Below are 19,243 nucleotides of genomic sequence, written 5' to 3' on the forward strand. Positions count from 1 at the left end.
GTCTCAAGTGGTGGCGAAAGTCTGACATAGCTTCTTATGCGACGACCAGTGGGCCTTTTGGCATTTCTTGCTGCAGTAATGCTGCTTCGAACACTTCTTGCATACAGAAAGGGAGCTCTCTTTGGTCTCCTCAATACCACAGTTCCCGCATATGGGTAGTCCATCAAGATCGTCATGTATGCTTTGGGCGAAGGGGGAGGTCAAGGTATAGGCGGTCAACAGTCTGTCGCGTACGGTGCTATTGGTGTCCTCATGGCCTGTGTCGTTGGCCGGGCTGTCCTTGGTCTTGTTGGATTCCCTCACGGCTTGTGCCCAGACATTGCCGCTGGACCGGTAGAAGGGATCTTCGCAAACCAATCTGTGCTGGGGGCGATGGGCAAGTTCACTTCAAGTGTGGTCAGCATCTTGTCATGTCGTTCTTCAGGATGCACAAAAGATACCATTTGCGACTGCAATAACGCCTCTGACCGCACTGCGAACAGGGCTGACAAGGCGAGCCATCTTCTCTTTTCTTCTTGCCACAACGACCACAAGCGTCGTGGGGATGGTCGTTGTCGCCGGCGGCAACACACTTTAGCATAGGACCAAGAATTTGTCTCATCATCATCTTGAGCATAGGATCCGTCGTAACATCGGTCATGATGAAGGACTCGCCGATATCACCCCATACAGAGTTTGTGGCCCAGTCGTCTGAGTTGGTACCGATGGGTTGAGGCTTTGCGCGGAAATTGTAGGGGGTGCCATCAACGTAGACGTTGAGAGCGTGGCGGAGTTGTACTTGAGCATTTCGGGAGAAGCCGACGATTGTGTGAAGTTCTTCCATAGACAGGCGCAGGTCGCTACGGACTCTACAGCCAAGCTGCATCATGACTGCACCGAGCAAGCAGAGACGATAGCCGGCACATCTGCTGGGAGGCCAGGTCCACATCTCGTCTTTGTCCTGAGTTGTATTCTCGGTGCTAAGGTCCATGGGCAGACGAACTTCGAGCATCCTGTCCAGAGCTCCGTGGTCGAGTTCCTCGCGATAGCTTTCAACGTTCGAAGGGAAGAGGAAGTTCTCAGGACCTTTTGCAAAACCAGACTCTCTGGTAAGCTCTCGAACGATGGCTTCGTCGGCCGCGTTCTCAAAAAGGCCTGTGCCCCATTTCTCGATCTGTTCAACTTCCTTGGTGCTGCGCATCTTTGGATTGTTCAGGATGATCGGGGTCGCAAGTCTTGTGTTGTTGAGAACAGCAGAGATGCTTGAGAAATTGAGAAGAAGTGCTGCGCGCCAAGTGATGGCGACAAGACGAAGCTGCAGGAAGCCACGACCAAGCGAAACTCGCAGAGACGAGCCCAAGGCAGACGCGCCCCGACGCCTTCACTACAGAAAATGCTTCGACTGGCCGCAATGCAGGAATAGCGAAAGCCATAGTCTGTCCATTGCTTCTTCCCTTTTCAACGAGCAATGCGTCTTTCAAGCGCCCAGACTTCCACAAAGAACCACGTCATCACCTAGTTGCTGCCACTTTGTCTTCCTGAGCCGAGCAACTGGAAGACTGCTACCTTCTGTTCTAGGTGGAGACACCACAACACCGCCCTGGCCCAGCCAAGTAGGCGCGATAGTCACAATCACAGAGCTGATATGTTCCGCGTTCTCTGCCGATAGCAAAGAGTTGATAATCACGCCACCGCCTTCAACCATGATGCTTCCAATACCTCTCGTACCGATTGCTCGTAGCATATCGAGCCAAGTCATTGAAGGCCTCTCTTCTGATGCTCCAGTGCGTGACCCGAGAACAATGTAACATCCACCCACCTCTTCCAACAGCCTGGCATTTTCCGAATCTGGTGTCTTTGTGGTCAGGATCCATGGCGCTTTGCCTCGTCCTTCTTTGGCAAGCTTCAGGATTTTGGTCTCAGAAGTCAGTTGCCATCTTCCAAGAGGATCAACAACAACAGGTCTTGGCTGTCCTACCAACCCTTCCCCTCCATAACCACCGACACCTTGAATCCTGCAATTCAAACTGGGATTGTCTGCGATTGCCGTACCAACACCGACCATGATGGCATCATGTCTGCAGCGAAGGTAGTGTGTCATGGCTTTCGATTGTGGACCCGACAAAGCTGTTTGCACACCAGGAGCCAGAGACAAAGCCGAATCAAGCGATGTCGCGAAAGTGAGTGTGACGAAAGGCACACCTGCATCTTTCACTTGACGGTCAGGTGGAGGTAGATAAGGTTCCAGGAACACCCGGTCACTCTCAGGATAGAGCAGCTCTCCGCGGCTTGCCATGATGTGCGTTGTTGAAATGTGTGGTGATAAAAAGAGCTTGGTAAGATCGACGCGTCTCTTTGTGGTGGATGCCTCGGCTGGCCAAATGTCTTGGCCCGAGCATTTTTCAAGCTTTCTTGTGACCCTGTCCGCCCAAAAGCCTCCAACTCCAAGACATCCAAGACGTCTGCTCCTACATCAACACCAGTCTCTGATCTCCAACTCCACAATACAATCTCACTGGCGCACTGCAGTGCAACATCGGAGAGTAATCACCATCCAAGTCGCTACCGTCGATCGCCTGTTGTTGTTTTTCTTCTGGTCACATGCCTTATGCAAGCTCGTTACTCCGCTCTACCTCCGCCATGTCGTCGATCATCCAAAACTCTGATTCGTCGCCATTGAGCCATGCTTCTCATATGCCTATAACATGAGCTCCTGACTCAAGTCATTCGCTGCGAAATTAAAGTGCCTCAGGAGAAGACGGCACCTCATTCCTAACAAGATGCCGTCACTTGGCACTCGAGACCGCTACTTCGGGATAAGCTCTTTTCCCCGGTCCACAAGCATTCGTCCGAGACTTTGCCCTCTCTCAAGCAATGGATCAGAAGATGCATCACAATCTCTGCTGCTGTACTTCGACTGCTGAGACCTTTAGTCAAGACTCAAGACATCATATGAGCAAATCAGTCGCCAATTTCCTGGCGTTGCTTTTCCATGGTAGGCGGTCTAGCTTGGCAGCTACACAACACGACAGCGCCGGATGACAGCACATAAGTATGACCGTTGAATATGCAAAAAAACTAATTGGACAATACATTCCGCATGCTCCCTCTTGATCATGCCCTATGCCGATCTTCTACACTCATCTTCATACCATTCTTTGTTGGTATTGAAGATTGGTTCAAAAAGACGGGGTTACCCTCATTGTTAACACCAATCCTCATCACTTTGCATTGTTATCATCATCACATTGAGACAAAATGTTGTCTCTGGCATCCCTGACCCTGCTTGCGTCTACTGTCTTAGCGCAGTCATCCTTCTCACCAACAAGGCCACCAGCAATTCCTCTTGCCGTCTCCAACCCATATCTCAACACATGGCAGCAAGCAGGTAGCGATGGAGGCAATGGAGGATATGTATGCAATGCATGGGCTAGCGTAGCTACTTGCACTAACACTTAGCAGCTTGCCGGTCAATGGCCAAGGTTTTGGGCGTAGGTCTCATGATCATGTAACCCTTTGACCATTCACTGACCCCATGCAGAGGCCAAGTCACTGGCTGGACAGGTAAGATGCCCGTTACTACATTTGTAGTAAGACACTGACAAGTCTAAGGTCTCATCAAGGTAGACGGAGGTGCCGCAGTCACATGGATGGGTGCTCCGAACGGTCCTGCTGTGGCCACTCAGAACAGCTTCGAGTACACTTCAACAAAATCTGTCTTTTCGCTGTCGGTCGACGGCAAAGTCGGGTTGAATGTGACCTTTCTATCTCCTGTCGAGCCTACGGACCTCAAACGCCAATCGATACCCGCCTCTTACATGAATGTTGAGGTCTTCTCTATTGATGGCGCTGACCATAAGGTCCAACTGTACTCGGATGTGTCTGCAGAATGGGCATCTGGAGACAGGTCCGCCGTTGCAGAGTGGGACTTTGGTAGCATCAAGTCGGCTGCTTCGAAACGTGCTGAGTCAGCAAGTGGATATTCAACATTGCAAACAGTCACTGTTCCTGCTTCCTCGGCGGCCTCATCCGACGCCTCATCGACTGTGGAGATATCTTCTGAAATCGAGGCTACGACTGCAGCATCTGTCTCGGCATCTGCCACTGCTACCGGAGTTGCGCAAGCTAATAGCATTACTTACCATCGCTTCTATCGTCAAGAACAGCAAGTCTTCGTCGAGAACTCGGATCAGGCAAGCTGGGGAAATTGGATCTATGCATGCAGCCACGAAGGCTTGACTTACTCGAACGGCGGTGTTGACACGGATGTGCGTGGAGCTTTCATCAACAATGGTGTTCTTGACAATGACTTGAACACGAATTACCGAGCGATCAGCAATCAGTGGCCCGTGTTTGCCTTTGCTCTTGACTTTGGCTCTGTTGGGAGCACTCCTCAGTCAGCCTTGTTCACTTTGACCCTGGCGCAGAACGAAGCCATTCAATTCGAGTATGATACCAACAAAGTTCAGCAACTGCCTCCGCTCTGGACGAGCTATTTTACCAGCGAGCTTGACCTTGTCTCATTCTTCTACAACGACTGGAGCAACGCTCAGACGAGCGCTGCCAGTATTGACACAAAGGTCGCTACGGACTCTCTTGCAAATGCGGGACAGGATTACCTGACCATCACCAGTCTTGCTGTCCGTCAAGTGTTCGCCACTACTCAGCTCGCCGGTACTACGAAGTCGTATCATCTGTTCATGAAAGAGATCAGCAGTAATGGTGACATGCAAACCGTTGATGTCATCTTCCCTGCCTTCCCCATCTTCCTCTACTTCAACCCGGACTTGGGTCGCCTGCTGCTTGAACCACTGTTCATCAATCAAGAAGCTGGCAACTGGCCAGCTGCATATGCGATTCACGATTTGGGTGTCTTTCCCAATGCCACCGGCCACAATGACGGTAACGCTGAAAATCAACCTCTCGAGGAATGCGGCAACATGATTGTCATGGCTCTCGCAGTCGCTCAAAAAGTCAGCGGCGGCACTGCGTACCTCAATCGACACTACGAGATTCTCAAGCAATGGAACGACTACCTCGTAATCGACTCACTCATCCCCTCAAACCAAATCTCCACCGATGACTTTGCAGGCTCATTGGCTAATCAAACCAATCTCGCACTCAAAGGCATTATAGGTATCGAAGCCATGGCTGTGATCGCAAACCTCACTGGCCACACCGCTGACGCTGAGAACTTTACTTCCATTGCTCATGACTATATCACCAAGTGGCAAGGATTGGGAATTGCTCCAGCTACGAATGGCTCTCTGGCTCACACAACATTGGCATATGGTATGCCTGAGACCCATGGCTTGCTTTATAACCTCTACGCCGATACTTGGGTTGGCACGAACATTGTCCCTCGCAGCGTCTATGAGATGCAATCATCTTTCTACCCAACAGTAGCCATGCAATACGGCGGTATGATCATAATCGCTCCCTCTTCTTCTCAACCTCTCACTGACAACTCTCCTTCCTAGTCCCGCTAGATACCCGCCACACCTACACAAAACTCGACTGGGAAATTTTCGTCGCGTCCATCGCTTCTCCTTCCACTAAATCCCTCTTCATCTCCAAGATTGCAGATTGGATTGGCAAGACCACGACCAACAGACCTTTCACGGATTTGTATGAGACTGAGAGTGGAGATTATCCTGGAGGTATCAATTTTGCTGCTAGGCCTGTCATGGGGGCTGTGTTTGCTCCTTTGTTGGTAGGGCAGGGTCCGTTGGGATGATGTGGAGGGGAAGTATATGAAAGGGGTAAGAAGTGGTGAGAGGGGGGAGGAGGAGGAGGAATTTATCGTTCGGATGAGTGACGAATATCTAACGATTTCATGTTGCATCAACGTAGCAAGATGGAATTGCGAGAAAGCACAAAGCCTTTTTTTTTTGAAGAGGATAATTGATCGCTAGAAATACGAATGGAGCTCGCTTTCTTTGAAAGTCCTCACGAACTACAAACATATCTTCTGCTTTTACAGTCGTCTTTTCGAACTTTTACATTGCACTAAGAATATGGATGATGCTCGCTTTTTCTGGTAGTACTTACTATTAGATCGTCATTGCTTGTATCATCACAAGTACTTTCCTTGTATCTTGCTCATCCAAGGAGACATCGATGCTCCACTTCTTTGTAAAAGAACGGTTTCTGGAATCAGAGGAAGGGCTGATCTGAGAACGATTACGCCCCCGTTGACAACGCTTCTTCTTATACGTGTATTGGAAGAAAGCTATAGTGTCGTTTGCTATCCTTTCAAAATTCGTGCATCTTCCTCCTGATATATACCTATACATTTATCATTTTTATCGTCTATCGCTGATGTTTTACTTTCCAACAATATATTCCTCTATAAGCATCGCGTAGTAAACACTTGGCAGATATGAATCCTGACTCTTTTCCTCCCATGTTCGTGCGAATCTTTTATTAAATGGAAAATTCGATAAGGGTATAGAGTTGAGATGACCAAAAAAATTGAGCGGGGTCACGATAGCTTCTGCTTCTACCTCTGCGTAAATCTGTTTGCTCACGAATTCGCTATATAGCTTGTCCTCGAGTGTGTATAGATTGTTCACACCGCAGTGTTCCTCTCGAAATGCATCTGTTCTTGGCTCCGAGCAGTCTAACGTGTGTAAATCAGCCAGTTTATTATCCGCTTACGGGAAGGAGAGATGGAGAGGAGGCAAGAAGGAGGGGAAGGAGTCCATCAGGTCAGTGATCCTCTTGCGGGACCTGGTTTCCCCAGTCACTGGGCCTGGAAAATCTTGGTATAGGATTGCTAGGGATAATTAGGGTGATGGCAGGGTCAGGAGGGGGTGTGAAGAGACACTGACCTCTTCATAGCATTAATGTTGCCTTGCGGCACTCGGAAGGTATATTGCGATACTGCCACTCCTAATTCTTCTGTGTCAGGACCCTTTGTGCAATTCCAGTGATCGACTGCAGCCCAAACAGGGCAGCACGCGAATGTCACTTCTTATACAGCACTGATTATTGGAAAACCCTATAACACATGTGTACCACGTCGATGCCACGTATAGCAAAGATGGTCAGCACGCACATGATACTACAGGACTCTTTGAGGTCAGGAAATGGAACAGAGTTGCTGTGGATAAGGTCGCACCGCTGTCGCGAAATGAGTCCGTCCGAAGGATCCATCATTTCACAAACCCAGCTTGCTTGCCAAACCACCCCACAATCTGCGCAGCAGCCGTACACCCAGTAAACAAAATCAACAACCCATACCCACTACCCCAAGCAAACCCCCCACCCCCACTCCAGCCATCAGCATCAACAAGCGCACCGCTCAACGGCCCAGAAATTACAGAACCCAAACCTTTCCCAGCCGCAAAAAGCGTAACCACCATTCCTGTCTCTACACCTGGGCATTTGTGTTTCAAGGGGGCAATGACGCCTGCCCATGTGGATGCAAACCCGCCGGCGAAAATGCCGTATAAGATGGCAAAGATGTATAACATAGGTGCGTAGATTGCGAAACCCCAAAAGAGGAAGATGGAGATTAAGGTGCCGAGGATACAGATGTTTACGCCTGTGGTGACGTGATAGCGGTCGACGAACCATCCTGCAATGACCGAGCCCAGCATAGTAGAGACATTTGTCAGGGAAACGGCGATGGTGCCGGCGATAGGTTTGAGTCCTACAGCGCGAGCGAAAGAAGGCATATAGTAAGTCGGTAGGAAGTAGCCTAAGCCTTGGATGATGTTGCCAGAAAGGAATATCCAGAAAGCTGGGTCTTTGAGAAAACCGATCTCGACTTTTTGAGGACCGGTGGAGGCGTGATGGATGGGTAGTCGACCTTTGAGGAAAAACATTGCGGGCGTGGCGAGAATGATGCTGGTGACTGCCCATACGCGAAGTGCTGTGCGGAAGCCATATTCGGATAGAATCCATTGCATAGTCAGAGGCAGTGCGAGACCGGCTGCACCGCCTCCGGCCCAGACGATTCCATAAGCAGTACCTCTGCGAGCGAAAAACCATTCGTCGAGGTAGAGGAAGGCTGGGAAGTAATGTGCCGCACCACCTATACCGTACAAGATGCCTTGGGTAGCTAGAAGCTGGAATGGTGTAGTGGCAAAGGAGGCACCGATCAAGGAAGCGATGATCACGACAAACCCTGCGATAACGCTTATTTTGCGGAAGCGCGGCCAGCGTCGGCAAATTGAGTATACGATTGGAGCTCCGAAGTACATGATGCCCTGTAAAGATTATCAACATGTGCTTGTACACATGAGAAGAGGTCGTGGTCTCACAGTCGTCGTGGTTCCAATAGCAGGAAGCAACGAGCTGTTTCCCTCAAACTCGGGCAAGCGACTATAGTGGTCTTGAAAGACGCCATATGCGAAGGGGAAGCCTATGATTTCAGCAAGATGCAAAAACACATATATCCAGGAAGATCTTCCTCACCCCACGTAAGAGCTTCAATGAAGAAGCAAGATACAAGAACCATCCAAGCATCTTTACCTCCATCCGCAGGTGGAAGCGAGAATGAATTTTGATGCAAAGACATCCGCTCTACTGGAGCCGAGTAGCTGGTCAGCTCGATAGCGTCGTCTTCGACATCGTGTGAAGTATGCACTGGGCCCGCAACAACTGTGGGCTGCTTCACAGATGCAGCCATAGGCAAAGAGATCTAGTTGAGGAATCCACAGTGAAAGTGCACAGGCCGAGAGTAAGAATATGTCCTTGTTCCTTGCCACATTTTGGTTGATGTCGGCAAACTCCAACTCAGACTTTGCCGTCGGGGATGTGCTTTGTTGAGGCGGAACCGACAGTTTTCCGCCCGCAAAACATCGTGCTGGAGCGTATGCCCCAAATAAGAACCATTACCCCACTGGCTGGTAATACATAAAGTTAGCGCAAGCGCACACGATATGCCGCTGTATCTCGTTGCCTCTTTAGAAGGAAGCAATGAGGCTTCTTCTGCGATGATTGAAGAGCAATCTATGTGAGTCGCCTGCCAGACAGGGAGTAAATTTTAGCGGGCCACCAATATAAGACAGTCGCACGAAAGACAAACAGCACTTGTATTGCAACGCGATTTGACGGCATTGATAAACTCGCGAGAATGGTGGCCACTGTCCAGTAAGATCCATGCGAGTGTTGGATTGACCTGGCCAAGATAGACAGAACGCAATACTTCAGAGCAGGAGACAGGTCCATGATACACCAAGAACCAAATGCAGTTCCGGTCGCGCTTCCAATCATGACTTTGGATTGATGGCCGTGGAGATTATGGACCACAGTTTTGCATCATAGACCTCGTCCTCGCCTTTGTTGGCTGATTGTTGATCCTTCCTTCTAGTATGCAGTGACATGGAGGAGCCCAGAGCAGAGCATACATGGTCCAGTATATCCAAGTGTTGGGGTGCGATGCTCCTATGCGAGTCCAAGATATAGTCCGATGTCCGAGCTTGACCAGATCCGAGTCTGTCGGATGACACAGTGGCTATCGTCTCTCCAGCAGTTTTCTGTCGTATGTAAAGTCCACTGTTCGCATCAAACAATGCTTCAATGCCTCTCCAGGCAAAGGCGCAAGTCATCCACGCATAAGTCTCACCATATCTTTGTCTCACCTCACCTCCCGGCTCCCCATACCCTCACCTTCATCAAGCCACCATTATCCATTCACCACATCAAATCACTCACCAAAGGCTTGCCAAAAGCTTGTCCATCTCTCAAATTGCTTGTCTCATTCTCCTCAGCGCTCAGCCCGTTTTCAACCGGAAACCGTAAAACCGGCAATAGATGCCCTTTACCGTGCTCAACTCCGAGGTATACTCCGCGGGGGAAGAGCTGAAACAGATGGAGGATCTGGACCTCTTGCCATGTCCGCAAGCAGAACTGCAATATTTTTGGAATTTGCAATTCTCGTCGTGGAGGTTTGGAGAAATGGAAAGAACGATGCAGCAACAATGCCTGCCGATCTGGGGTGAATTGTTTGTGCACGCGTGACGCGCCCATGCCATCCCCGATTTTCACCCAACAGGCACGCGACAGCCCCGGCGACGGGGTCCGGCGTCGAAAAACAGAGACCGATTTTCAAAATCGATTTTCGGAAGAGGGACACGTCGGTCTTCATGCAAGGCGTGCGCGAGGCAAAGAAAAGATTATGCATGCATGCAAGCGGACATGTCAAGGCGCTTGTCAGCAGACACAGCAAAACACAATCACACGCTGGCGATTGCGCGGCCTACGAAAGCTACGTATACAGGGCTTTTTGCGGGTAGAAGATGCCGGTGGCGTTTTTCTGTCGGTTGCCCTTTGAGAGCTACACCATCGAAACTTTGAGTTTGGTCAAACCATTGCGATATGGAAGAAATAGACAAGCGAGATGTAGAGGAATTTAGTCTTTTGTATGTTCATGATGCTGTGCTAGTTCTATGCAAAGCAGAGGAAGACGCGATGCAAAATACAATAATGCTATCGACATTTGCGTCATGTGGTATCGTGGTGTAGAAAAAATAAGCAGCAGATGCAATGCTTTGCGGCGTAAAACAAGATATTCCAGAACGCCATCGCTGAAAAGCGCAATTCGTGAGTACTCAAGATGAGTGTGTATGTGCAGCGCGAAAGTGAAAATGCACAATTATCGTCATGAAACCAGATCGGAAGGATGAGTTATCGGTCTGTTGAGTCGAGGGCTTCCTTGGATTGCGGATGCAGGAACTCTGTTTGCTTCCGATACTGGTCTCGTTGCACCTGTGAGATGGCCACCATTCTTTGCGTAGACGACCTTGTGTTTGGGCCTGCCACCACCAGTCGTTGCGCCTTGAAGAGCTTGGTTGCTATCACAAAAGAAATGTTAGGAATAATTCAAGAGCCTTGAAGTTGTTGTTGCCTGTTTTGTTTATAAGCCCCTGCCTTGCCTGGCATACGATAGGGGTTTGGAAAACAAAAGAGAGTTGGGATGTGAACTTACGTGAGAGGAATCCATTCCATCTTGTCCTCGTCGAAGTGGTGGTTCTCGAAAGTGGTCTTGACAAGTGCCTTTGTGCCGTACTCCTCGGCCAGAAGATCGGTGTAGGCGTATGGAACCTTGACAGGAGTATCCTCGAACACACTTTCACGCAGAGGGAAGATGTCGGTGAAGTTGAACTTGTGCTTGTCCTTGCACATCATGGCGCCTTCAATACCAAGAGCCTCGGCGGTAGTGTTGCGGTGGAGTGTGGTGATGTCGATGAACAAGCCGTTGCTCATGTCAATCCAGCGAGCGTCGATAACGTTGAGCTTGTCGGTAGTACTGGCATTTCTCCAATGAGGGTTGATTTCCAGCATGTAGTCGCGACCTTCCGGGAATGAAGGGAGTTTGTAGTGGTGAACAGTCATGTTATAGTAGTCGCTCAAGTGCTCCATTGACTTTTCGGTCATCTGAACATCGACATCCGAATCCCAGGGCATGATCTTCCTGTTCCAGAACCAACCCAACAGACTTCCGTGCATGATCCAAGTTTCAGCGCCAATGTCATTCATGGTGGAAAGATATGTTCGCATGAGTGCAGTGAGATTTGATCGGCGGTCATCGTAGCCCAAAACTCTGTCACCAAAACGGCCGTCCATGTGAGGGTGGAAGGTTGATTCGTGGAAGTACTTGTCTTTCGGATCACCTCCTTTACCACTGTGATCCTTGGTAAGGCGAGTCCGTACGCTCTCAAAGTCGGCATCTCTCTTGCGGGGGATGTTGTCTGTGGGGACCTTCATAGGGCGTGCATCAGAACCAATGGCCAGTGCCGCAGCGGCCAGCAAGATGTTGATCAAACGCATGGCTAGTCGAGAAGTGAATGTGCAAACGCTCCAGCAGTCGTAAAAAGATGGGGCACAAAAGGGCAGACCGGAAGACGGGACAGAGAGAAGTATAAGAAGAAAAGCACCAGGCTGGGAAAGTGGTCGTGTGCCTGATCTTGTTTGGTGGAGTCCTGCCCTGCTTGGTGTCGTGTGAGAAATAGCCAAAGAAGGTGGGTGATCGACGGATCCTTCTTGGCCTCCCAGTGATCCTGGTTGTTTGTTGGAGGGACAAGGGTTGGATTACGAGTGCAGAAACCAGAGGGCTTATCGCGCGCCTAAATAAAAATGAGAGGGCAGCCGCGACTCACCACGCAATGCAAAAGTCGCGCAAAGGGTGTGAAAAGTCAATACAACACCTCCCGTCAAATCAATGGATCAATCGCTGTCGCGGCCAGCCCCTCGAAACCGTTCCTGTGTGTGGCCGCGTAGTCTTGCAGCGAATTTCTCATCAATCAGCGTCATCGGAGACTGACAGCCGGGAAACCTGGCCAACGGCGTGCGACGAGCCTGTTTCGGGGGGCAGCCGCAGCCGGACTTCCGAACATTCTCCAGTAGCCGACCGACAAAACCTTCTACTCGGAGCAACAATTACCAGTCTACCACTGGAGAACATGTCAAGAAGGCATGCAGAATATGCGAATCCCCAATCTCGCAAATCATATCACAATCCTTACCCAGAGCGTGCAAGACTGCCTGTCTCCCTTGCGTGAAATCCAATGAACCTTAACAAATCATGGGCTTGTCCACGTTTCGAAAACGCCCGCCAAGGTAGCCAAGTCAGGACAAGCCTTTGGCTCACCTTGGCTCTCGATTTCCCGTTTCCGGCACGCATCGTGGCGGTATACTTTGCGAGACCGACATCTGGACTTAACACTTTGAAATGCCATTATTGAACGTGGCTTGCCGGTTCAGCTGAACGGCAGTGGTCATTCAGATTCAAACTGCACGAAGAAACGAAAGCTGAAGCGGCAGCTGTTTGATCCGCACTCCTGACTGGCAAATCCCCGTGAAATGAGGCATGCGTGGCTTCAAAGGAGAGGTGCAACGTTCTTTCTGAGATACGCAGCAGCAACTCGCTGTCTTCGGAGGTCGCGACAACCTTCAGCGGCGAGGACGCCGTGCCGAGGAATGCGCCTGTGTTCGGCCAATCTTATTGACACCCATTGTGCAACGTGCATACCACGGCTAGTACGGCTTCACGCAAGCTGAAGACACCCTGGTCTCATTCCGACAAACAAAACGAAACAGCCTTCTCCTGCGCGTTACGGAGACCGAACTCCGAAACTTGACATTCTCGCTCTTCTTTCTGACATGCGACAGCGACAGAACGACTTCACTCAAACGAAATCTGACGAACGCCAACGCCGCCAAGATTGTTTGACGCCCTTGGCCTAATCCTGAATTACGTAGGGCAAAGAGGGCACGATCCTTCGACGGCCTTACCTGCTTATTCCCATAACAACAAACACGACGTCCTCTGCTTTGACGACAGTACAAGTAAGATCAGGATACTTGACGAGTGCAAGACTCTTGCGACCTAGGCGCTGTGCGCGAGGTGGTATCGTGACAAAGAGAGTCAAGGTGATGGAAACAAAAACAAAGAAATCTGCGTGTTGCCGATAGCAACCTCCATAAACACGCTTTGGACAGTCGGATTCACTGGCACACAGTGGTGAAGAAGTGTCTCGTGGATTCATCCTAGCTCTTCTCTGAATCTGGTGTCCACTTTGCTTTCTGGATTTGCAAGTTGGCGGAGACCTGTTCTCAGAGGACCAGAGAATCCTCAGAAAGCTTAATCCACAGTGTAGCTATCACAGTGGACTCCATAAACTTCGTATGCTCCGCATTTCGACTTCTAAACGCTTGAGGGTGAGTATCTCACTTGGAGAGAAATCTCGCAGTTTGGAGTCGCATGTGTAATCACCGTCGGACTTGTAGCTTCGCCCGCCACCCCACAGTCGGTTCAGCATCTCGGTCACCCTTGATAAGGTCTTTTGAGCTTGCTATCAATACTTGTTACGAACTATGCACCTGCTCTGGCTGTACATGTGAACATACACTCAGAACGCGACACGATCAAAGCTCTTCCCCTGCAAGAGGATGATTTGATTGATCTTCTCCTTTGCTGTCGCTCAGATTCGAACGAGACGATCAGGTCAGTGACGCTTGTCGCCCACTCCAGAGTCCCAGTAGCCTAGCCACGTCGACAGCAGAAGCAGCAATCCTGGAGCTAAGCGTTCATCTTGCGTGTCATGGACCTGCTTGAGGCACGTTCGTCCTTGATGGCGCCATGGTACCCCCGACCGAACTTACACCACCACATTCTCACCGACCCATTGTCCGTCAGCCTCTGACGCTATCTCTCATACGGTATGCTGCTGATCCAGATGTTTATACTATTACTCGAGCTCCCATCTCCAGATAAGTTCTGCCACACTTCCACTACCTACAAAGGGTCATGTAATTTCGCCTTGGTGTCTGAACGTACGACTCGAAAGATACTATGCGAGAATTCAGAAGACGATCCGGGACCTGCATAACAGACAGCCGACGACTAAAAGCGATATTAAGCTTCAGACCTCAGTCTCAAAAACAGACTAGAGTTCTGCCAACTGCCGACTGCCAGATTCCAGATTCCAGACTCCAGATCTTCTTACAAAGCAGTATATAATAGATCTCCCGAAAGAAGCCTATGTGAGAATGGACATCTTCCCTACCGTATGGTCTAAGCGGTGATCCCCACCGTACCAAGAAATACATGTCCAAGAAACGATGCAGAATAGGGAGCAAGACGCGGGCATCAGGTCAGTGATACTTTGAGTGCACCTAGTATCTCAGTCAGCTTGCGACGACGAACAAGATTTGAGGGGGCCTGTGTCAGTATCACAGACCTGTCCACTTACGTGTGGGGGTGGATTGTTCGTCGGAAGGTATAGTCGAGATGACGGAGGTGGATTGTTCGTCGGAAGGTATGGTTGAGGTGACGGAGGTGGAAGTGTAAGTGTATTGAGACATTATGATGGTTGTCGGGGTGGTGATTGTCGACGTAGAATAGGCGGGTAAAAAGTGTGTGTCGGGTGGAACAGGTATATAGCAGCAAATTTGCTGTAGTCGTGTGTTTTATGTCTCGTAAGAGTCGAGACAGTAGCTAATGAGCTGGGTAGAAAGGAATTTCTGTTTTCAAGAAAAGTCGAGTCGAAAAAGTGGTTGTTTTGTGTGTAGGTGTTGCCCGTGAAGTAACAATCTACCTGTCTATCGATTGCAAAAGATCTCATTTCATTTTTAAGAAAGCAAGTGACTACAGCAGTCTGTATGGCGAAGTTCACTCTCTTCAGGTACTTGGTGTGGTGGACCGTGACTGTCACGAAGTGCCTGTGCATCGAGAATAACTTCTTCCATTCTAGTCAGCCTGATGCGCTTTGCTTCACTTGATTTCGATATCCAAAAGCGACACAGAATCATTTATGGGTATCGTATCTATGTTCTTATTTCTTACATCGCTTTGATAGATCACCGTACCCGAAAGAGGCTCGAGTCTTCTGCCAAATAGAACCCTGTGACAAGACGACTTCACTGCATCAGAATCCCTTTGCATTGGGAGATTGTGCGCAGATGACATACTATATTGCTCCGGAGCGTTGTTTATTGCCAGAGCTGCAAACGCTCTCTATCATTTAAATGATCCTGGGGACATATCTCGCAATAAGAGACATGCAACATGATAGAAATTGTAACAATGATAGGGAGGTTGAAGTGGAGAACAACAAAGTGGGACCGGCATTATTGACCTGCTATCGTTCTTTGCACGCCCTAGTCTACCGCATCTGTTAGTAAATCATCCCAATTTCTGCCCGCCGGTCGCGACTGAGTAGAGGGTTCTTCGCGGAAGATCTGTGGAATAACCCGTAGATCACTATGTGTTCGCAAAGACTCAAGATTGTGAGACACTACATGTAGTATTTTAAGTCTCATGTATTTTGCAGAAGCGCACTCATGATGATCGTGTATACGCTTCTGTTTCGACGTGTCTTCAAACTCGAAAGGTTTGCACAAGGAAAGAAGAAGCAGGGGTATGAAAAAGACACGGAAAGCCACAATCGGTCTGTGTATCGTTATCGACTGTGTCAACTATGTGTTGAGCGAACCAACCGAGATCCACATCATTGTAGATCTTGACGCGAAGTGAGAACCGGGGCAATCAGAACGTGCAGACGACGTGTCAGATCAAGTCACCAGGTCCATGAGCAGAGGATTCTCTGGAAGTCAATGCTGAGCTTGTTTTTTGCAGTACCCAGATTGGAATGAGAGGCTGGAAGGGATGCATCATGGACCTACCTCCTTCCTCCCCTCTGTTGACGTTCACCACAGCTCGAAACTCACTGGCAGCGGCATAGTAGCCATTGCATTTCCAGGTACTGCAGCAAGGGCTTCAGCAGAGTATGCCTCATGGGCTGAGAGGCAAGCAGATTATGAAGGACTTCCCAGTTGGCACCCTGAGACATTTTTGGGCCACTCTCCAATGTAAGTGCGTTCGAACTCGAGTGATGCAGCTTATGTATCGCTTTGAACCTGACCAGCCTCTTCTCATCTACTCTTGGACGAAATACAGAAGGTACAAGGACGGACGATCTGTATGAGCAAATCTTACTATAATGCAGACTTGCTTTTCGAACCGACATGCAAATGTCTAGCAAGTTATGAGATGAATTATGTCGGAACATCTCAAGTGGATGAAACGTTTGACATTTCATCTCTATAAAGTCTCGTAGGATTCTCACGATTGGCACAGTACACCCATACCCACGTCCCTTTTCTCCCCTCTTCATGTGGTGCTGTGAATGCAGTATGTCGAACTTCGTCGAAAAAGCAGAGCCACCCGAGGAAGCTGGGGTAGAAGGATGGAAGGCAGGTTGATGAATCGTTTTCACTCTGACTTCCTCCTGCTAAAAACCCAATCTAACCGCTAAACCCGACCTCGCGGGCTTGGAAAGGGATGAAGAATATGTTGCTAAGTATCACAGACCTCCGTGCTTAACTTTCATGTACTCCAATCGTGCCATAGGAAAGCACGCGTGCTACGACCGCCATAGGGGTCGGGGCGCCAGGCCTAGCAGAAAAACGCCAACTGATAACTGAGATGGAGTCCGCTCAGCCAACCCTTCAGGACGGCAAATTCATACGTAGAGCCGATGACTATTACCACAATGTCATCGTAAGTCATGGCGAGCAACGTCGCCCGCAGAGTGACTGATAAATGACGACATGTTCCTCGAAGATTAAGTCTTTCTCAAGGCTCCGTAATTTCAGACTTTTGAGAGCATGACACCAATGTGTGTGCATGCTTTCGAAGTTTCAGGTTCAAATCAAGATGACGTGCCTATTGAGACGAAACGCAGAGGGTATGGAAAGATGGACGAAAATACGATCGTGGCACCAGTTTACGCACACCATCTCGTGATTGCATGGCAACAAATATGGGCACAAAGGCGCAAATGAGCGAGGCGATCAGAGTGAGCGCGGCAAAAAGTGCAAAAAGAAAAAAGATTTGCCCCGGTGTAGGATTCGAACCAACGTCTGTAGGGTAGTGCTTGGTAGCGACTGAGCAACACATTTCGGAACACAGCAGCCGTTCCCTCACACCACCCCACCACCGGGTGAGAAAGTGGTGGTTCTGTGGAAATGTATACTGTTAAGAAACGGTTTCTTCCCTGTGCTGGTGAGCAACTCATGTCAATCAATGCTGTGATGCCGCGAAGGGGTCCGGCAATCATAACTAAGCGTGTCTCGGCCCTGATGTCTCCCTCCTCGCTCCAACTCCCAGAAATCATTCACCTTTGGTAGTCCACACCAAGCAGGTGTCCCTGATGGACGAGGCATATCGATCGTCAGTTTTCGGCGGTCTCGAATAAGAAGATAGCAGACATATCAAGAAAAACACAACACAGGAGTTGATACCTCTGCATCATCAAAGCTAGCTTCCCAGTCACAACCTTCAGCTTTGCCTAGAAGTGCTGAATGACACACTACTCTCATGCTTTTCGTTCCAATCTCTACTCTTGCACTTCTCCAGATCTCTAAAACAGATTCGAGCTTGACTGTTGACATATAAATATATTTCTCGAGCATCCTAGCCCTCTTCATATTAGTAAAAGCCTTCCTTCGCAGGCTTGTTTGCGAGAATAAGTTTGTAAGCGCAGAAGCTGCCTATACAAGCGTGTCACAACATTATGGTCGAGACGCGGATGAGGAGGTGACAAAGCATTAAGAAAGAAGGCAGGTTTGTGAACACTTTCTCCTAGTGCTTTGTTTACGGTTTGACACAAAGACCTACCACTAGTGCCCAATTCAAGGGTCTACACGATGGTAGATCAAATGTATCACTGACCTGGGCCCCTTCCTCACGCATCCCCTCAGCTGGCAATGGTTGCAGCGGCAACCTGCATAAGATATCTGCAACGTTTTGTCTCCGAACCTTGAGACGCTGATACAGTGATTGATTGAGGAGAAAGCCATCATGTAGCGTAGGTCTCTTATCTATGAGCCCGACTTGTAGCTGGAGGTGGGCACTGAATAACGTGATTGCAAACCAGGGTAGTGTCTTGGACCGCAATTTCTGGAGGGTGCTTCGGCAACCTTCAGAATGCCTAATGAGATGCGAACTAAAATTGGTCGGAGAAAATTACTTGTCTACGTACAATCAATTCTACATAAAGCCTTGTTCCTATCTCGACCGCTTCTTGTTATAGTTCTCCATCGGACCAGATATTCGGCTTACAATTCGACATTCAACTAGACGTCCCAAAGTATCCTAAGAACCTCGAATGATAGAACAGATCTAGGAGGTACGGAAGGCAAAGAAGAAAGGCAGGTCTGTGACACATCATAGTAGATACAAATCTCGGGAAGTGAACTAATCTTACGGTACCTGCGCGAAAACTCTTTGTAGATTAAGAAGTAGAGAGAGTAAGGAATGTGCATCATAGACCTGCTTCCTTGTAAGTTATGTTAGCTATTCGAACTTTGCAAAGCCTCTCTCTAGGAAAAATCATCCTCGATGTAAGGAGAGGTATGATCAGGAACTTGCAAACTGTACCGGTGTACTCTCCGATGCTTTTGTAGTACTCGGTTTGAAGTCTTGTATGACTTCGTAATGACTTTCTCAGGAAATACTGTACTTGATAGCTTACAAAATTAGCAAGTCTTGTCAGTGTAGCGAGTAAACATAAAGATGAGAGAAAGTTGCAAAGAACGATACTGCCTATCAAAAAGAAATTTGCATAAGAACAGGAAGGAAAAGGTAGTCATAATGGAAAACTATGAGTTTATATAGCACAAATACGCCTGTCTTCTTGCTCTATATGTTCCATCAAAGATTTAACCACTCCGTCACAGCCCATCAATTATTATCATCGGAGACGAACTTGACCGAAGATGACATACTCACCACCAACATCTTAGACCG

At 49.0% G+C, this 19,243-nt stretch overlaps 6 protein-coding genes across 6 annotated transcripts; 1 reads left to right on the forward strand and 5 right to left on the reverse strand.

Annotated features, from left to right (window-relative positions):
- Positions 1-194: 194 nt before the first annotated feature.
- Positions 195-1,318, reverse strand: M438DRAFT_111451 (uncharacterized protein). Its single transcript, XM_029898701.1, has one exon. The coding sequence runs from the start codon at positions 1,178-1,180 to the stop codon at positions 398-400; it is 783 nt and encodes a 260-aa protein (XP_029756575.1). The 5' UTR covers positions 1,181-1,318; the 3' UTR covers positions 195-397.
- Positions 1,319-2,292, reverse strand: M438DRAFT_111450 (putative riboflavin biosynthesis protein Rib7). Its single transcript, XM_029898700.1, has one exon. It carries the CDS (start codon positions 2,273-2,275, stop codon positions 1,457-1,459), a length of 819 nt encoding a protein of 272 aa, XP_029756576.1. The 5' UTR covers positions 2,276-2,292; the 3' UTR covers positions 1,319-1,456.
- A 945-nt stretch (positions 2,293-3,237) lies between these two features.
- On the forward strand, positions 3,238-5,932 carry M438DRAFT_326310 (glutaminase A; the record flags this gene model as incomplete). Its single annotated transcript, XM_029903122.1, has 5 exons — positions 3,238-3,393; positions 3,442-3,470; positions 3,521-3,543; positions 3,592-5,400; positions 5,460-5,932. The coding sequence occupies 5 exons, from the start codon at positions 3,238-3,240 to the stop codon at positions 5,714-5,716; spliced, it is 2,274 nt and encodes a 757-aa protein (XP_029756577.1). The 3' UTR covers positions 5,717-5,932.
- A 1,204-nt stretch (positions 5,933-7,136) lies between these two features.
- M438DRAFT_281663 (putative MFS monocarboxylate transporter) lies at positions 7,137-8,506 on the reverse strand (the record flags this gene model as incomplete). The annotated part of the gene is made up of 3 exons (XM_029901260.1): positions 7,137-8,195; positions 8,250-8,350; positions 8,404-8,506. The coding sequence occupies 3 exons, from the start codon at positions 8,504-8,506 to the stop codon at positions 7,137-7,139; spliced, it is 1,263 nt and encodes a 420-aa protein (XP_029756578.1).
- A 2,408-nt stretch (positions 8,507-10,914) lies between these two features.
- Positions 10,915-11,697, reverse strand: M438DRAFT_281780 (uncharacterized protein; the record flags this gene model as incomplete). The annotated part of the gene is made up of 1 exon (XM_029901268.1): positions 10,915-11,697. One exon carries the CDS (start codon positions 11,695-11,697, stop codon positions 10,915-10,917), a length of 783 nt encoding a protein of 260 aa, XP_029756579.1.
- A 1,025-nt stretch (positions 11,698-12,722) lies between these two features.
- On the reverse strand, positions 12,723-13,519 carry M438DRAFT_348884 (uncharacterized protein). The gene has a single exon (XM_029906256.1). It carries the CDS (start codon positions 13,476-13,478, stop codon positions 13,221-13,223), a length of 258 nt encoding a protein of 85 aa, XP_029756580.1. The 5' UTR covers positions 13,479-13,519; the 3' UTR covers positions 12,723-13,220.
- Between the last annotated feature and the right edge of the window lie 5,724 nt (positions 13,520-19,243).

Source organism: Aureobasidium pullulans, assembly GCF_000721785.1.
Source record: "Aureobasidium pullulans EXF-150 unplaced genomic scaffold scaffold_25, whole genome shotgun sequence".
NCBI lineage: Eukaryota > Fungi > Ascomycota > Dothideomycetes > Dothideales > Saccotheciaceae > Aureobasidium > Aureobasidium pullulans.